Below are 17828 nucleotides of genomic sequence, written 5' to 3' on the forward strand. Positions count from 1 at the left end.
TTTGCTAATTGTTTTTGAAAATCAACAGGGTATGTATTTACAATGATAATATATTGGCTGTCCGTGTTTCCTATCATTTTGTTTAGACTGGAAAGACTAACGTACAGAGAATAACTTGACTTTTTATAAACTAAAAACTGCCCAGGTATCAATACTGTGCATGGCCCGGGATGTTTTTCATGAAATCCAGTGGTCTGTGTATTTCTCATAGAGATGTTGTCTAATATGCATTTTGTTTTTAGCTGTCTACATTTGTCTCATTACCTTAAAAGAAGACATTTTTAAAGCACCATTTTTAGGTCAATGGATTATAGTTCATTTTTCGATGTATTTGATATTAAATGGGGGGGTTATGTCTTGTGGAATTGGTTTTAAGATTGTAGGGCTAGACTCACAAATTTAGCATAGTCGTTTCACTAAATCTGATGCACCGATGTTTGAATCTGTTGAACACTTTTATTTTGGTCCCTCATGAATATTTAGGACTTATTTGGTTGAGTGTGATGTGAACATATATCCACACGTGTAGAGGTAGGGACTGGGTGGCACTGCAAAAACAAGATAACAAAAACATGTGATCACCCTCAAAAGGCAGCTGAAATCTTTGTTAATAATGACTGAACCATGCAGCAGTCCCCACTGTCACCAGTTACCTGTCTGTGTGTTCATTAAGAGGATCGGTTTATATAAAGGGGTCAAGTGTCATGTGTAACCACCACCATTTTTGAAATGTCACCAACATCACAAGGTGAATTTGTTCAATATGTCTGTATCATTTCATCTCCATTTAAACTCCGGGTGAATGTAATATAGTAATCAGCACTTGTAAACAAAGTGTATTTTATCAAAAGTTATAGAATATTATAAATAAAATGAAAAAAAAAAATGTGTGTTTGTACTTGGGGAGGCTGTAATGTCTACTTTGGCCCGGGATGATCTTCCTAAAATTGATCAATCTTGGATTCAGCAATAACACTCAAAAGCAAGTTTTGTTCCTTTGCTTTTGAATAGTACTAACTCTTCTGTGGCTCGTTGGATCAGTATGAAGATCTGGAGGTTGAATCATCAGCGAGAAAAATATGCCTTCAGTAATATCCAGTATAGTGATAAAGAGTGGTTTTGTGTGCCAATATCATATCACATTATTTCTCTCAAAGAATGATTACAACAGTCCATTTCACACAGATATAATTGTGATGCATTTTGGGAAATGTAGGAGACAGAGATTGTAAAGCTCACATATTCAGGTTATTTCTGGCTCTGCTTCTTTGATTTCATTCATTCTATTATTATTTTTTGCCTCCATTGACTAACTGATCCAAATTTATGAAAGGATTCATCCAACCTTCACTATGTCCCTTTAAAATAGGTTTTCTCTATTTTCTTGTTCCATCTCCACTCTTTTATGAGACTCATAATTCAGAGAGCAGTAATAGAAGTAGTGCGCCTTTAACCAGCGTGCGTGCGCACAAGCGTAAAGTATAGTAGGTGTTCGCGCATGGCATCTCCGTGCCTGCTCGCGCTCTGCTCTGCCGTCCTCTGCCGTTGGGTCTCTGGTGATGCCTCGCGGAGCGGGGTGCTCGTACGTTTTCTGTGTGCGGCTGCAACCGCAGTTCCCATAGATTGAAGCCGGATGAAACGGGAGAGGAGGCTGAAATATAATGATGGATCATCGGAGCTATTTCTCATCGCTTGGACAGCTGTAACGTCGGCGGACGCGCGCGTGGATTCGTCAAAGGTGAGGAGTGCGGCTTTGAATTACGGAGGAAATATCCTCCTCAGTCGCCCTGGACCACTTATCCTCCTCATCTGATGCTGCTGCTGTTGCGATGATGATGATGATGATGATGGTGATGCTGTAAACGCAACCTGCGTGATTTTCCTCCGTTTAGAGGCCAGTTCTCTGCTCTCCCTCTCGTTCGGCTTTACGAGAGAGCAGTGAGAACTAAAGATGCAGGATTGCCATTGTTTCTTTCCTAAAATTTTATGGGCATCACGACACATCATTCCCATTGCGGAAACAAAGTAAATATGCAGTTAAATAGCAATATGGCTGTCATTGTGCGCTGCTGTCGCTTCAGGAGTGAATATTTAAGTGTTTTGCAGGATGGCTCGGTGTGAGAAATGAGGCTTAGAGAAACCGAGAAGTGAGTGATATCAGCGGAAGGGAGGCACTGCAGTAACACGGTCCTAATGTTGACTCGCGTCAAAAGGATGTTGTCATTACCTCCAAGCTGAAGGTGCGGTTACGCTTGCATGAACCTCTACGGGGCCTGTTGTGAATAACACACGGTATTGCTGTATCAAAAGATGATGATGTTAAAATTACTCTGAGATTTAAATATTTATGTGTAATTTAGAGAATGCGTTTGACTAAAAACAAAATGATTTCAGACCTTACTCACACTGTCTCTGGACTGTGTACACACTCACTACACCTGAAGAGTGTGTATCTGGATCTTTATCTTACATTAAACAGTCACCTCATGTATCCAGCTGTCATTTCCTGCCATGCACTGCTTCCTTTTCTCTGAACACTGTTCGACAAAGCAAGGCCTGAGTTGCCTACTCATGAATTTCTGCAGTTACTTCATAGGCTGAATATTTACAATGAACCATTGTGGTGTTATTGCTGACATGAGTTTGTTGGCTCTCCCACTGCAAATGTCCTGTACACTAAAGTACAGCCGAGCTTCTCTGTACTCATCACTTCGAATGTGTACACATACAGCCAATGTAATATGTAATGAGGCTGATCAATCGTTATCTCCCACTGTCTTGCTGTGGTTATGACCCCCTGAGCTACAGAGAGCTGTATCATTTAGTTGCTGCCATGTCTGGTGGTGGAGAAATCAGCTGAAACAGTTGGTCAATTAATCAATAGGTCACCCAACAAACAATGACAATGTTAGCAAATTGGATCGTTTAGAAATTATTTTCATACATTTTTCAAGCAAGCATGCAACACACACTCAGCTTTTCAGTGATTTAAAGTGGGACATTTGTTAGTCTTTCTTTACACATCTTTTAAACCTGTATTTGTGTCTACTCATATTCACATTACAGCACGTCATCTTTTTAAATATAAAATGACAGGAAAGGTGAAAAATATCGGCTGTAGTTGAACTTTAAAAACCTGATGTCAGACTGTGGTTTTAACCCTGATTCTGAAAAGTACAGTTTTGAATTAAGTTGAAATGCAGCTTGAATTGAACACTGTCAGTGCGTTGGTTTCTTTTTAAGGCCGATGGTGATGCCTCTGATAAACAGTATTGCAGTCAACACGAGGCAGATATCCAAGATACTAAGTCCATATGTCAACAAAACAAAAGAAACTAAAAGTAAAGAAATCCAATCTGTGCAAACATCCTAAACCTTTGATTCATGCTCACGCTCTGCTGGTCAGCTGATCCCTCAACCCACGCACTGTCAGTGAACGCACCTTGTGAACATGCATGTGATCCTCTCATGTTTTCGGGGTCTTTCGGGCCAAGGCTGTCCACCACACCCAGAGCTCCTCCCTCATTGGCCAGCTGTGCTGTGCTCCGTGTCCATCATCATTAAGCGGTTCGTCTGCAGCTCCGTCGGTGTCATTAGCCCACAGGATGCAGTCCCTGCTGAGTGACATGTCATAGAGAATTATCATTTGCACAGACCACGGGCGCTGGAGTGTTCTCCCCAGTCAGCTCACCGATATCTCTACATGAAAAGAGGGAGGGGAAACAAAAGCACAAATTGAGAGTTAATTAAGTCCTTGAAGAAAAGAGGGAAGAAGAGGAGGGTGGCGTTAATTACTTATTTAAAAGTCAACAACATTTTGTCGGCCAGGAAAAGCTTATCTCATGCAGAAAGGCACCCTCACTAACTCCTTGAATGTGTTTTTCTCTTCACAGGGTCGACGTTTAGGGCTCCACTTTGTTTGACACTCAGCCCAGGACAGGTAAAAATACTTTGAACCAGCTAGAAGTCAAATATGCACAGTAAAGGGCATAACTTATGCAGTGAAAGTCTTAGAGTATTTGTCACATAAAGGCTAAAACATAGAACTGCTTTTTATGAAATAAAACCACACATTCATATTGATATTTCACGAGTACACAGGGTCATTTATAATTGAAATTGAAATGACCCTTCCTCTATCGAATCAACCTGTTCTGCCTCTTTTAAGCCCACTTTTGTCACTGACATGACACTTCCTCTGAAACAGAAGAACGACGGAATAAATGAATGAATAAGACAAACGATTCTGTTTCAAAGAGAGGCCTGTCAAAGACCATCATGAAACAAGAGACTGTTAGGAACAACAACAGAGCAAAGATTCAAGTTGAACCAGATGTCAGCACAGAAGTTTAACTTACACTTGTTCAGCTGATGTTTATTCTTGTTTCTGCAAACTGCAACTGATACCTGCATTTTTAATGTGAAAGCCTTTGTGCAGATAACACTTAACACTCAGTGCGGAGCGTAAATCAGGGCTTGATCTTCATATAAATCCAGTTGACTTTGGATCAACCTTTGATTTACCGTGACCTGGATGACTGAGAACCTACATGTATATATACAGAGAGACTGTTAAAGCATTTTAAAGGAAGAGTTTGACATTTTCAGAGAGGCATTTTTTGTTCCTTTCGAGTTAGCTTAGCGAAAAAAAATTTAACCAGGACGAGAAAAAATCAAACACACATCCACCTTTTGAAACCCCAGCTTGACCTTTTTCCATTTTTGTTTCTGTACAGAGGAAACACATTTGATGTAACTAGCTATTAGCTTTTTTTATGCACATTTGTTACTGTTATCGAAGAACCACACTAGCTTTTTCTACTTTTTTCCATACATTTACAAAACTCTTGAAGATTTTCCCAAAAAATCTGGAAAATTCGCCGTAAGAAAGCGAGGTGGTTATAATGTTACAAAGTCACTTTACAAAGTTAAAACATGTCCTCAACCTCCACTTTATCTGTGCAATCTCATGTGACTGATAGTCACAGTTTCTCTTACCTCTTGAGGCCCCACAGATATCTTACAGATATCTTACAGGTTGCGAGCAGATGGTCATGCTATGATCCCGTGGAATAACATCACCACCCGTCCCACTAGCTGGAGATTAATTCTCCTGAATACATGCGGCTTTGTTCTCATATCAGCTCTCTCAGACTATCTTAAGAAAATAATACTAAGTTGCTGCAGGGGAAACTCCTGATAAAATCTGAGTAAAAAATGTTGCTGATCACTCATGCAGCCCAACCCAGAAAAACTCCTGAAGTCCTACAGTACCTATAGTACATGTATGATCCCCGAGCTTTCATAGCTGCTTACTATGAACAGCTGCTCTGATCTGTTGGCCAACACAGGTATAAACAGTAACTGTTCAAATTCAAATTTATCTCACTATTCTTTCAGCATCTTCAACCCACCCACGTCTCATATTTTCATTCGTTTACAGAATAAAGTGAATTACATGAAACAAACTCACAAATAAATGTATTTATAGTCGTTTTTTGCTAAACATGCATTTTTTTTATTCACAATATTAAAGGAAATGTTCTTCCTCAAACTGTATAAAATAAATATATATATAAACATAACCACATATTCTGAATGTATATTATAAAAACATAAAGTCAATAGCTGGTGTGATGACTAATCCCTGTCCTTGATGTACTGGGTTAACAATACTGCTTCTTTTCTGGTATAACACAGTTTATTAGCTCCCACACTCTGACCACATAACAGGAGAAACACATTCTGCACGAAGATCCTCCACATTTAGAAAATGTTAGTCTATGATATACGCTTTCACTTTTAGTCAATGTATACATTTCGTCTTCATTTGCAGTGTATTTGCATGACTTGCTGTGTTGCATTGAAAAGCATCCAGCTGTCTGAACTGAAAGCACTGCATGCTCTGCTGTCTGATATGCCGCAGGATGATCGAGGAAGGCAGTAAACGAGGCAAGGCCATGGTGGAGAAGAGACAGCTCTTCATGGAAATGAGTGAGTGGAGTCGACTGAGAGAAATATCTATTCACTATTCATAGTCAGCAGAGGCTCGTGTAATTCTCTGACTGCCTCCAAGTTACACATGAGATACACGTACACTATTATAACTCCCACACAAAGACACAGACAGTGTTAGAATAGTGCTGAAGTGAGCCTGGATGTGTTTGGGAAAGAGTTTACATTTAGGAAAAGCTTCAATAGAGGTGTGATTTTTTGTTGTTGTTTTTATTTTCAGGAGCTCAAAACTTCGATGTAATCAGACTGTCGACTTACAGAACTGCCTGCAAACTCCGATTTGTACAGAAGAGATGCAACCGTAAGAGCACGCAAAGCCTTAAAAAAAACATTCTGCCTTCAGTGTGCAGTGACGATGTTAAACCAATGGTGACGTTTCAACATGGACATCGACTATAATTGATCACTTCCGATTTGTTCTCTCCACAGTTCATCTGGTGGATGTCTGGAACATGATCGAAGCCTTTCGTGACAACGGGCTCAACACATTGGACCACAACGCTGAGATCAATGTGTCGCGGCTGGAGACCATCCTGTCTTCCATCTACTACCAGCTCAACAAGCGGCTGCCCACCACGCATCAGATCAATGTGGACCAGTCCATCGGGCTGCTGCTCAACTTCATGGTGGCCACCTACGACAGGTAAGGAACAGGTGCTCAAAGAAAGGAACTCTGAACTCTGAGGGGTCATTTTTGGAACCACTGTGACTGCTTGTGGAGTTTTGGCGGCATAGCTGCAGACGCAAGACACTCTACATCAGTGGTTTTAGTCTGTTCTCAGGACACACTACCTACTGCTTAATGAAATAACCCCACCCAAGTGTCTGATATCTTTAACTAGATGTGGTAAATGAAAGAAGGCATTTAAACCGTAGATGGTACTAAACAAGAAAGATGCACCTGGTAAATTCATACCTTTGTTTTTATGTGGTTGAACTTGTCCTGTTCTTTGCCATGATGCCTCAGGAGGAGGTGTCTGGTTAGGTGGGTTGTTGTTTTTTTTCCAGAGGAACATTCATTGACTCAGGCTATAATCCTGCTTGACCATTTGATTCAACATTTGAGCGATGTCTCATATCAGTAGGTATCAGTCTCAACCTTTTTACTTACAACTTTCCTAACAAGAACCTGGGGAGAATTCCTTTCTGAGTCTCCGGATTTCAAGAAAACATACCCAGCGTTTTCCTCATTGCTCGCTACTCTGCAAACAATCCATTCAGCAAGGATGTGGCCCCAGAGTAAGAGATAAGCAGAACATTATGAGAAAAAAAAAAAAACAGATCTTCTGCTGTCTGTATCACACAGCAGATAGAAAAGTGTCTGTGGAGATGATTCACTGTGCTTCCCACCTCATAATATCTCTGCTGCTCTGCGCTCAAAGCCTCACACACTGTCCTTCCTCCAGTATAGTGCTTTATTATTGACCGTGAAGCTCTCTCCCATTATTGTGCCTTGTGTGCTCCGATTGATTGGCTGCTTGCCCTGCCCATTCATTGACCCGTTCAGTTGGCTTACTTTTATCTGTAAGGCCACTCCAGCCTCGCTCTGTTTTTAAGCACGCTGCTGTATCTGTGGGAAACTTTGTGGGAATGACCGCCTGTGATCACAGGAAGCAGTTTCACTATCTACCCCAGAGGTCCAAACTGAATTATAGGGCAGAAGAGTTTTCATGTACGCGGTTACCTCTGCTCGGGATCAGCAGATAAATGAATGTGAAATGAAAGAGCCGGTCTCTGATGACGAGTTGGAAGGATTTAAGGAGTCTTGAGTCAGCTGTAGAATGACCTGGATTACAGCGAGTTAATCTGTGATTTAAGGATTAGCTTGTGATTTTTAACATTTTTATACACTAGCTGCAACATAAAAAAAAAAACGCAGCTGATGTGTCTCTACTGCCGCATGCTGTTTGTGATGATGTGAATGTTTTCCTTCTGTGAAACAATGACGCCACGAATTAGAAAAGAAAATGCTGCAACTATAAAAGCTGAATTTGTCTGAAAATAGTTCTAAGACTCAAAGAACATGGTCATGCCTTCATCATCCGCTCAGCTGTACTGTATAAAATGATAACATTATTCAAACCTACACACATTTGTAAAAGGTAAAGAACACTTTACCTTCTACACTTGTGCAAATATCAAATGCTTAGACTATCAAAACATTATGAACATCAGGGTCTAAAAGCATTTTTACTTCTCAGTTAGACAGTCACGTCTGACATGTTGGTCAAAAATGATTGCTTGTTTGTGTGTTTAATCTCGTCCAAAATGTGATGTTCTTTCTCATCCCTTGCGTCACACTTCCCCCCAATCAAGCGTGCAGTTCTCCCATAATCCTGCTGGGGAACAATCAAACAATCTGCTGCACAAGTATGACTTCTTTAGAGGTGATGATGTAATTTCCAAGCATTGGATTTAAATGGTCATCTGTCAATCTGAAGTAAAAGTTATTATCGTCTCTGTGTTTTTTATTCGACCATAGCTGAAAGTAGTTCCTCCTTTCAGTATTTTTCCTCTATTATCGTCTGTGTATTTGAGGTTTTTCTAAGTGCTACACGTTAACTGTTATTATTATAAACTGGATCTTTGTTTGACCCACTTGCACCAGAAGATGCCTTCATAGATTTAACCCCATATTTATAGTGACTCAAGCTGACAAGGGCTCTAAAGCAAGCTCACTGACAGAACTAAAACACACAACTAAAGCTAATGGTCAAATGAGACAGAGAGAAGCTGCAACAGCGAACGTGGATCACTTGGCAGAGTCGCTCGTCTCCTAACGGAAGGTCGGAGGTTCAATCCCCAGCATGTGTCCTTGGCAAGACACTTAACCCCTAGTTGCCCCTGCTGCTTTGTCAGTGGCGTATGAACGTGTGTGAATGGGATTAGTTACGTCTGATGGTCACCTTACATAGAAACCACAACCATCAGTGTGTCAACCTAAATTGTTTGAGTGTTTGAGTCAGAAGACTAAAGTGCTATAAAAGCTCAACTCCATTTTACAGCTGTGAACAAAAGTGTGTTGTTTTTTTTACGACCTTTACTTTAACCTTTCAATTCTAAAACTAACATTTGGCCATTTCTTATTTAAAATGTCAACGAGCTTCACTTAAAAATACCGAAAACTGTGTTTGTCTTTGCAGTGAGAGCCATGGGAAGCTGACAGTGTTCTCAATGAAAGCCATGTTAGCAACAATGTGTGGAGGGAAAATAGTGGACAAACTACGCTGTGAGTACATTTGATACTACCTCATATACACTGTTAGAACTTATTATTGTGAACAGCTTATTTTGGAGTATTCTGATACATGACATGTAGTTGCTAGAGTTAAACACACAGTGGCGCTGTTGCCACATGTCTGCAGAATTAATATTGTGAATATTTTAACTTTCTGCTGAGCACACAGACTGTCAGGGGATCCATAATATGCAGTCACAGAAATGTCAAAAGCCCACTTTGCACTCGGAGTTCGCTAAGAATATTAAGTCTGACATTTGCTGTCTCAGATATTTTCTCACAGATCTCTGACTCAAGTGGAGTCATGATGTTTGCAAAGTTTGATCAGTTTCTGCGGGAGGTGCTGAAGCTCCCCACAGCCGTGTTCGAGGGCCCTTCTTTCGGTTACACGGAGCACTCGGTGCGGACGTGCTTCCCTCAGCAGGTAGGAGGAGAATATTTAACAGCCCCAACTTTCTTCTTCTTCTTCTTCTCATCTCCTTTTAAACCCCTAACAGTTGATGTCCTGTTTGTTTCTGTGTTTGTATCTAGAAGAAGATCATGCTGAACACATTTCTAGACATCTTGATGGCAGATCCTCCCCCTCAATGCCTCGTGTGGCTACCACTCATGCACCGACTTGCTAATGTTGAAAACGGTAAGATAAAGGATTTCTTACAGTTACATGTGTTTCATGGAGAGATTGTGAAGAAAAAATCCAGGTAGTTTTAAAACACAAACAGGATGGAAGATTTTCCCCGAGGTTGATCTCTGAGATGAGCTGCCACAGGACACATTTATCCCAGGATTAGTCTACGGAACGAAAGACACACTGTCGCAACATTCACTCTTTTTGTCAAAAATGATAATCATAATTATTTCAGTTTGAGGTAAAGGTTAGTGTTTGAATTAATAAAAGAATTTAAATCTTAAAGGGTTATTTTTTAACTCCATCACCTGCATTATATTGAATGAAACGTACACGTGTACCTTAGTGGATGCCATTGTCAATACCAATGTCTGTCGTGAGAAGGTACCTTGATATTGCAATGGACTTTTTTTTTTTTTAAGAAAAGGCATCATCGCTCTTACTGAAAATCTTTGTTGTCTCCTTTGTCACAGTCTTCCATCCGGTGGAGTGTTCATACTGCCGCAGCGAGAGCATGATGGGTTTCCGGTATCGGTGCCAGCAGTGCCATGGCTACCAGCTCTGTCAGAGCTGCTTCTGGCGTGGCCATGCCAATGGTCCCCATAGCAACCAGCACCAGATGAAGGAGCACTCATCGTGGGTAAGACAAAGTCCTGATCGCTCAAAATTGTAATTATAACATGTTGTTCTGAAACAATCAGAAAGTCAATAGCTCAGTGAGAGTGTGGAATGATTTAACAGTACAGATGAGCGTTCAGACGCTTTGTGATTTTCCTGTCCTCTCAAGAGCACTCACTGAATCTACTCAAACCCCAGCTGATCCACACTTTGACACAGAAAACAAACAGTTGACCTATTTATGTTAATTACCTCTGAAAGCTGCTTCAGACTGTTTCTGCCATTCCTTCACCATGACAGCCGTGTGTGCATACAAAATGCAAAGGTTGACACACTTTCTATGTCACAGAAATCGCCGGCCAAAAAGCTGAGCCACGCCATCAGTAAATCTCTGGGCTGTGTCCCCATTGGAGAGCCGCCGCATCCTGTGTTCCCCGAGCAGGCGGAGAGGCCGCAGGAGCTCACCCACACTGTGTGAGTCCCATTGACAAAGCATTCGTGCCCACTATCTGTGTTATTTGTGAGGGAAACCCAACTAACAGCACAGCATGGCTCGGTGTGCTCATGATCTACAGTCTGTTCTTGTCATGTTACAGCCTCCGACTTTCCATTTCTCTGTCACTGCATGACTGATGGAGAGCCATGATGCTCAGATGTCAACCCCATGATTATTTGCTAACGCAGGAATGGTGATATACTGGGCAGGTTCAGCTGCACTCGCCTGCATCGAATTGTTGGCAATGAGACAGGGATGATGGTATAAATCTCACATACAGGCTTTGGAAGTCATTATAGCAAATGCATTAAATCATTTTCAGCTGCAGTCTTATACCCAGCACACTCATTTACATTTCACTTTGACTTCCATAATCAATCCCACCACAGAGATACATACAATTCTTTACACATTGCTTCAGTAAATTCAATTTTTCTGACCAGAGTTATGCAAAATTCTGATGTTATTGCCCCCCCCCCCAGAAGGAATGGAATAATAACTCAGTTAAAGAAAGTGATTAATGAATTTAGCTTGTTCATGGCCCCAATAGCATCACTGGAAATCTCTCAACTGTCTCATTTGAGCAGTCAACTTTCCTCATGGCACATTTCATAACAAAATCCTGCTTCATATCCCCGTCACGGCCGTAAGCCGAAGCTTGTGTGTGTGTGTGTGTGTGTGTGTGTGTGTGTGTGTGTGTGTGTGTGTGTGTGTGTGTATGCCTTTGCTGCTGGCAAGTGTCACTGAGTAATTGATAGTGAGGCGAGAAAACCAGCTCAGCCAACGCCAAGAAAAATAGACACAGCGAGAATACATCACTATGATTTTGTGTTGTGCTGCGTGATCGCTGCCATCATCTCTGAATCGGTTTTCACATCCATCCTCCGCCCGCTGGCCAAAGGTGTTTTCTCTTCTGCATTGTGACAGAGCGTATGCATTTCGGAGGAAGTTTACACTTACAAAGCATCATATCACAAAGAATCCGCCGTCCACTTGGATCTTTTTTTCACCCAGCTGAGATATAAGGCGCTTAGTGTAACGCGTGTCGTATAGGCTTTGTGGTATGGAATTACATCATGTTTAGATTAATGTTGTTTAAAATATATTTTAAGGCTAAACTACTTTGGATTAGGCCTCTGCAGAGTCCTCGGCATACAATAATCTGTGTTGCTTATTTTTGCCATGCTAATTTAGAAGATTAAGTCCCTAAAATCTTTTGTTCATTCGGTGCCATTGGTTGCTTTGATTTTGTTATGGGAAAAAAAAGCTTTTTTAAAGTCTAGCCATGATAATAACCAATGTGTTATTTTAAGCTGTTTGCAAAGATATGCGTAAATTTGGGTACATGTACCAACAATTGTGAGGTTTTATGTTGACATCATTTCCTTTTTATTCTTCTTGGTGCTTCGCCTGTATTTCAAAGAGACAAACATAATCATTTGCAATCCATAAACATTATTGTAAGATATCACAGTGGGTAAAAAGACGTAAGAGAGAAAAAAAAAAACCTCCTTTAAATGTTTTGGATGGTATAATTTTGTTTAGAGGGCCAAAAGAGGTCATTTTATCATTTTTTTATGATTCTGTTATGAAAGCAAAGACTAGAGAAAAGTAAAAAGATATTATCCAGATTTATACATCAAACGCTTCTCCTTTTCTTATTTCCTCTCCCATTAATTATTGCTTATTTACATTTCTTATTTATCCTGTGAGTGATGAGTGGGAGCTCAAACCACTGTGTGTGGACCATGGGATTAAACGTTTTTTCAAAGTCAGTTTAATTTCTATTAACTAATTAAAAGTGCCTGCAACATTAAAATTATGAACACAAACTCATGCATTATTGTTAATAATTTTAATGTGAGTAAATGGCCCTGTTTTCTGGTACAAAACAATTTTTTGCTCCTCATAGTTCAAGCTGATTTTGCTAAGGTTGCCTGTAAACGTGATTAGACTTTAAAATGGAGACCTTTTGCTCGTAATGGAAGTATTTTCAGATTGTTGTTGAAGTACGTTTTTTGAGGTTATAAATCGAGGAAAATCCTTTTGTCTTTATGTTCTCCTTTAAGATTTTAATGTACAAATGGCCTTTTCAAGCTGTTGCAGATGGCATTTCAAGGTTGGTGGTACTATATGTGTGTTCAGTGACTTTTATCATAATGGATGTGACTGTTGACCCCTGAGACTTGAGGTATATTTCTTTGTCTCTATTGTTATATCTGACGCAGGGAGGGTACGGACAAAAACTCCTAATCTCGGTTCCAGCAGTGATTTTATGTTTTAATATTGGAGGGGTGAATAGAGGAAGTACCTGTAATCAAGCATTCACAGGTCTCTTTTTTTAAAACATGACAACCATACAGTACGCGTTAATCAGTGACTGCTCTTTAACATTGTTTTTACTGTGAACATCTTTATTGTAAAAGATTTTATGAAACAAATCAAATTAATATTAAATGTCCTCACACATATGCAACTATATTAATGGTATTTTTATGAATTTGGAATATAACTTACAACTTGAGCTTCACAGCATTTGGGATGCTAGGCTAACCTACGCCTATTATGAGCATTAGTCCCAGGAAAACAGCTGCGGTAGCCCATTTATGCAAAAATGAAACATCCATCTTCCAGAACCTCTTAAGCTCTTTAATGAGCGTGTTGCATCTGGTTTTGTTTAATAAAATACAACAACAAAAAAAACACTTCGTAAAATGACAATTTGTGTTCCTGCCGGGTTTAAATAGGAGAACAAGCTAGAAAAAAGCTAGCTATTGAATGCTTAAAAAAAAGGTTGAAATGCTTTAGAATTAATAACTAACATGCTATTTCTTGTTGGTCTGATACGTTCAGAATCAAATATTTAAGAGCAACAAATGTTATTAAGATAGAAAAGTCACTGTAACTGGCCAGTCTTGCTACAGTAGCTAGTTACGGCTAACAAGCGTATAGTTGTTATTCGATGTGCAGTCAACTCGTTACTAAACATAAACCTTGGGGCCTTTGTCACTTTTGAGTCGGGCTAAATTGTGTTCCCTTCAGATGGAGCTAGGCTAGCTGCTTTCTGTGTTTGCATTTTTTACCCTAAAGCTAGCAGCTAGCCAGAGTCCCATGCTAACTCATAAGATTGACAACACGTTGAATTGTCTTATCTAACTCTCGGCAAGAATCCAAATGATCATATAAATCGCCAAAACTTCCTTCAATCCAACCTATATTTTGAATGTAACTCCTACACTCTCTGTAGCCTTATCCACAAGGAAGTGCTGACATTAATGTAATAATTCTCATTTTTAAACAGGCAATTTCAGATAAATTAGGGGTGAATACAATAATTGTCTGCCCAGCACTCCCATACTGACTTCCCGGCTGGCTACGGAGATATTCCCTCCAACTGTATCCCTTGATAATTAGTCACAGGAAAACTGCCAAGACTCTGGTATTATTCTACACTGACTTGATTTTATTGATGATTCATAAGCGAGAGGGAAATGTGCTGTTGGTTTTCTAAAAGTAGTGCCGCTAGGTGCCAATGCTGATGGATGTTGTCTGTGAGGAGGTGTTATTTAACGCTATGAACCAGGAGACATCCATCAGTTGTCTCTCTCTCGAGTGTGTGTGAGAGGCTGAGGAAGCGAGTGAGTAACAATGGCAGAATCAGGGTACAGCGCCAGGTTTGATCAAAACTCAAAAATCCAACGGACAGGAGTCTCCCAGTTGTCCCAGCTCCCCACTCAGCGCCCTCAGTCATAGTGAAAGCCATTCTGATTCTGTTTTGAAATATTTACGGGCATCTGAAAGCGAAGACTAACACAGAGCTGAGCTGTGAATTTTTCCCTCCACTCAAACTGTCAGCCAGATTCTTGGGGATTTGTGTTTTGGAGAGGAGTTATAGGTTTGGGATGCACCGTCTGTCTCAGGAACTTTAAATCTATGAAACGTCTTCCTACCTTCAGACTTAGCACCACTTCTGCCAAAGACTCTAAGCACCAAATAGTCGAAGGGAAGAGCTGAAACAGGTCCCTACCTTACTGTACTTTGCATAAAAATGTCAAATTCTCAGTGCCATGTTTAGCTTCTTCCAATTTCAAACTTTCTACATAATCCTGAGAAATACTTCCACTTTTTTTCATCTTTTCTTTCTCTTTTCATCAACTTATTTCTTCTTTCCATCTTTCCTTATTCTCCGGGTCAATACAAACTCCATCATTATCATTAAAATGGAGAAAACAGGCCTGTAATTCACTTTTCTCTGAGTGCGATCCATTGGGTTTTTATGGCCAAGGTACTGACAGCCTCCCGGGGAAACAGGAGCACCTTTGCCAGCAGCGAGAGGGAAAGGACGCTTCATGTTTGTGTATTATTTTTAGCCGACTGAGGGCGATTGAAGGCAGCCGTGCATCTGTCGTTGTCGAAAAATAAGGTGAATGTGTGTGTATGCAGACTTAATTTTCCCCTGCCTGTACCACTGCCAACTGCCAAGTACAAGTAAAAGGGTGGAACATTGTGATTCGCTGCACGCAGGTAGCACGAGGCTTAGCGCATTGCAGACTTTGATCTCTTAGTTCCTTAAATGTTGTGTCAGTTCACTCTGCGCTTGACCTCTGGGGCAACGAGAGCGATGTGAGTCCTTAATGAACATTTCTCAAGTCAGTGGAGCACGGGGCTGCAGACCGGGATGTGAATGAGTTAGGACGTCTGGTGGATTTAGTACCAAAAAGAAATACTTCTATAACATGAAGCTTTTACATAAAGAAGAAATCAACTTCTTTTTACTGCACCCAACTATTCAATGGGAGTTATATTTATGTTCTCATAAGAATGCTGATGTTTATTTATAGCTGAGAAGAGAGCTTCCAATTATGTAAGAGGAGGGATAAAGATAAGTAAATGCAATTATTGTACAGTATGAAAAGGGCAGTTTTTGTCTCCTGAAGGGATGAGAGCAGCTTATTTTAGAATTATTTTGAGCAAATGGCATTTCCCTAATTTCCAGCACTAGAGAGAGGTGAAAAAACGAGCAAGAGCAGAGCGCTTCAGAGGAGAGAGAGAGAGAGAGAGAGAGAGAGAGAGTGTGCATGTGCAAGACAGAGAGCAAAATCTACGTCGTCACAAATGCACGTGACCACCGAGTTTCCTTGGAGACAGCAGCAGTGTAGTACATTGAGATGCTCGCCTGCTCAGTCGAGGGCAGATTAGGCATCTGGCAGTAGCAGCAGTTGGATGTATTTTGCCTGCCAGACAGGTGCTTGCTTTCCTCTCAGAGGTAAGTGTGCTGACTCGTTGTTTTGCGTCGTCTGTCTGGCCGCTCACCTTCAGGCTGGATTATTGTAGGATGATGAGCGACAAATGAGAGGTAAACATTTGAGTACAAAGTATGTCTGTGGAAAAAGTCTGACAGAGCAGCATGTGCGGGTCAGAATAGAGTTGTTTTCCTGTTTTTATCTTTTTGTTTGAGTATTAAAATTACTCAGGACTGTCTGCGCAAATGGTATATGAAGCTGAAAATTAAGACAGATAAATTACCCATGGTTTTCGTTTGAATTTGTCAGGCTCGTCCTGAGGGAAACTTAAATGCATTAAGTATTAAATAATTGCAGAGTGTCTTTAAAAAGCAACGTGTGCATGCACAGAAACACACAGGGAACATGTTATATCCTTTTCAACAAATATCCTTGTAAAATATTTGCATAAAATTAGCGATCCCAAAACAACTCTGCTGCTTTTACTCATGTTCTTGTTTTAAAGCAGCACAATAATACACAGGAAGAAAAATGTGTGATTTTTTTTTTGTGAGTTCTGCTGTTGTGGCAGCAAAAGTCTGTCAGTGCCTCACGCTGATAACATTATTCTGCACACTGTGAGTATAAATAGTGTGATTTTGAGCCAAAATGCTGACTGGACAAGTAAGCATAATAGGATACAATGCTGCTCAGTGTTCTGTCTTTTTATGGGATAATGAGCGCTTTAAATAAAGCACTTACAACAGAATCAGAGAGAAACTTCAGTATGTGTGCAGACTGAGGAGACGTGGATGTGCTGTTTAATTGCGAGGCTGAGAGTTGTGCAGAGTGATATTTTGATCTGTTAATTAGACTCGGTGGTCCCGGGGTTGTTTGGGCTCAGACGAGCTCGTTGGGGCCGATCATTCAGCCGCCAGATGGACTCCATCACTTTGTTTACCCTCGCAAATTACCTCCCACAATGTCACCTCTCCTGCTTTTTCACAGACTTCCAGTTTAATTAGATTTCTTGTCTTGCTGTGATTTTCTCGTGTTAATTAGCTCAAAAACACTGAAATGAAAGTTTGGAGAAAAACAATTATTTTCGTGATTTAACAATTACATGTTGTTTCAATTTTGTGCAACACATTCCCCTACACTGCTCTCCCTCTTATCCTCTTCTGTACAGTTGGATTAAATTGAAGCGAGGATCGCTGATTCATGATTACTAATAAAATGCAAATGCCCTCTCCTCTATCCCCCTGGTGACACGCACCACAGGCCTCTGCAGCGTAGCATTAAAGACCTCTAATCTTGTCTTTTAGTCAGCCGAAACCAGCAGCCAACAACATGAACGACACAATGCTCATGTCCTCCGGGGCACCCACACCCACCAAAAGGTAAGCACCCACCCCCCCCAGACATAATGCACAAGTATATTATACTGATTATTCAGAATTAGCGTCACATTTGCCATTCTTTCCTCTAATGTATTCTGTGCGGCTGACAAAATGTCCCTTTGAGTTACTCACATGCAAAATAAGTTATTTTTATAGCGCAGAGTTCTGCATGATCGCAGGATTCCTTCTGACAGATTCTCTCATCAGTAAA

General features: G+C 40.6%; 1 protein-coding gene across 5 annotated transcripts in view; it reads left to right on the forward strand.

Moving 5' to 3' along the window:
- The first annotated feature begins 1485 nt into the window (after nt 1–1485).
- The window catches only part of dtnbb (dystrobrevin, beta b), a 30258-nt gene continuing 13915 nt past the window's right edge, over nt 1486–17828 (forward strand). For 2 of the 5 annotated variants that reach the window (XM_079369209.1, XM_079369211.1), the window contains exons 1-11: nt 1486–1738; nt 3894–3940; nt 5927–5994; nt 6236–6316; nt 6445–6658; nt 9159–9244; nt 9523–9677; nt 9785–9890; nt 10355–10521; nt 10849–10973; nt 17543–17617. In XM_079369209.1, coding sequence (XP_079225335.1) covers nt 5928–5994; nt 6236–6316; nt 6445–6658; nt 9159–9244; nt 9523–9677; nt 9785–9890; nt 10355–10521; nt 10849–10973; nt 17543–17617 — 1076 coding nt within the window. In that variant the 5' untranslated portion in view covers nt 1486–1738; nt 3894–3940; nt 5927. The remainder of the gene's footprint in view (nt 1739–3893; nt 3941–5926; nt 5995–6235; nt 6317–6444; nt 6659–9158; nt 9245–9522; nt 9678–9784; nt 9891–10354; nt 10522–10848; nt 10974–17542; nt 17618–17828) is intronic. The other 3 variants (XM_079369212.1, XM_079369213.1, XM_079369210.1) reach the window with 2 other exon arrangements.

The sequence above is a fragment of the Symphodus melops genome, assembly GCF_947650265.1.
Source record: "Symphodus melops genome assembly, chromosome: 19".
Taxonomy (NCBI): Eukaryota; Metazoa; Chordata; class Actinopteri; order Labriformes; family Labridae; genus Symphodus; species Symphodus melops.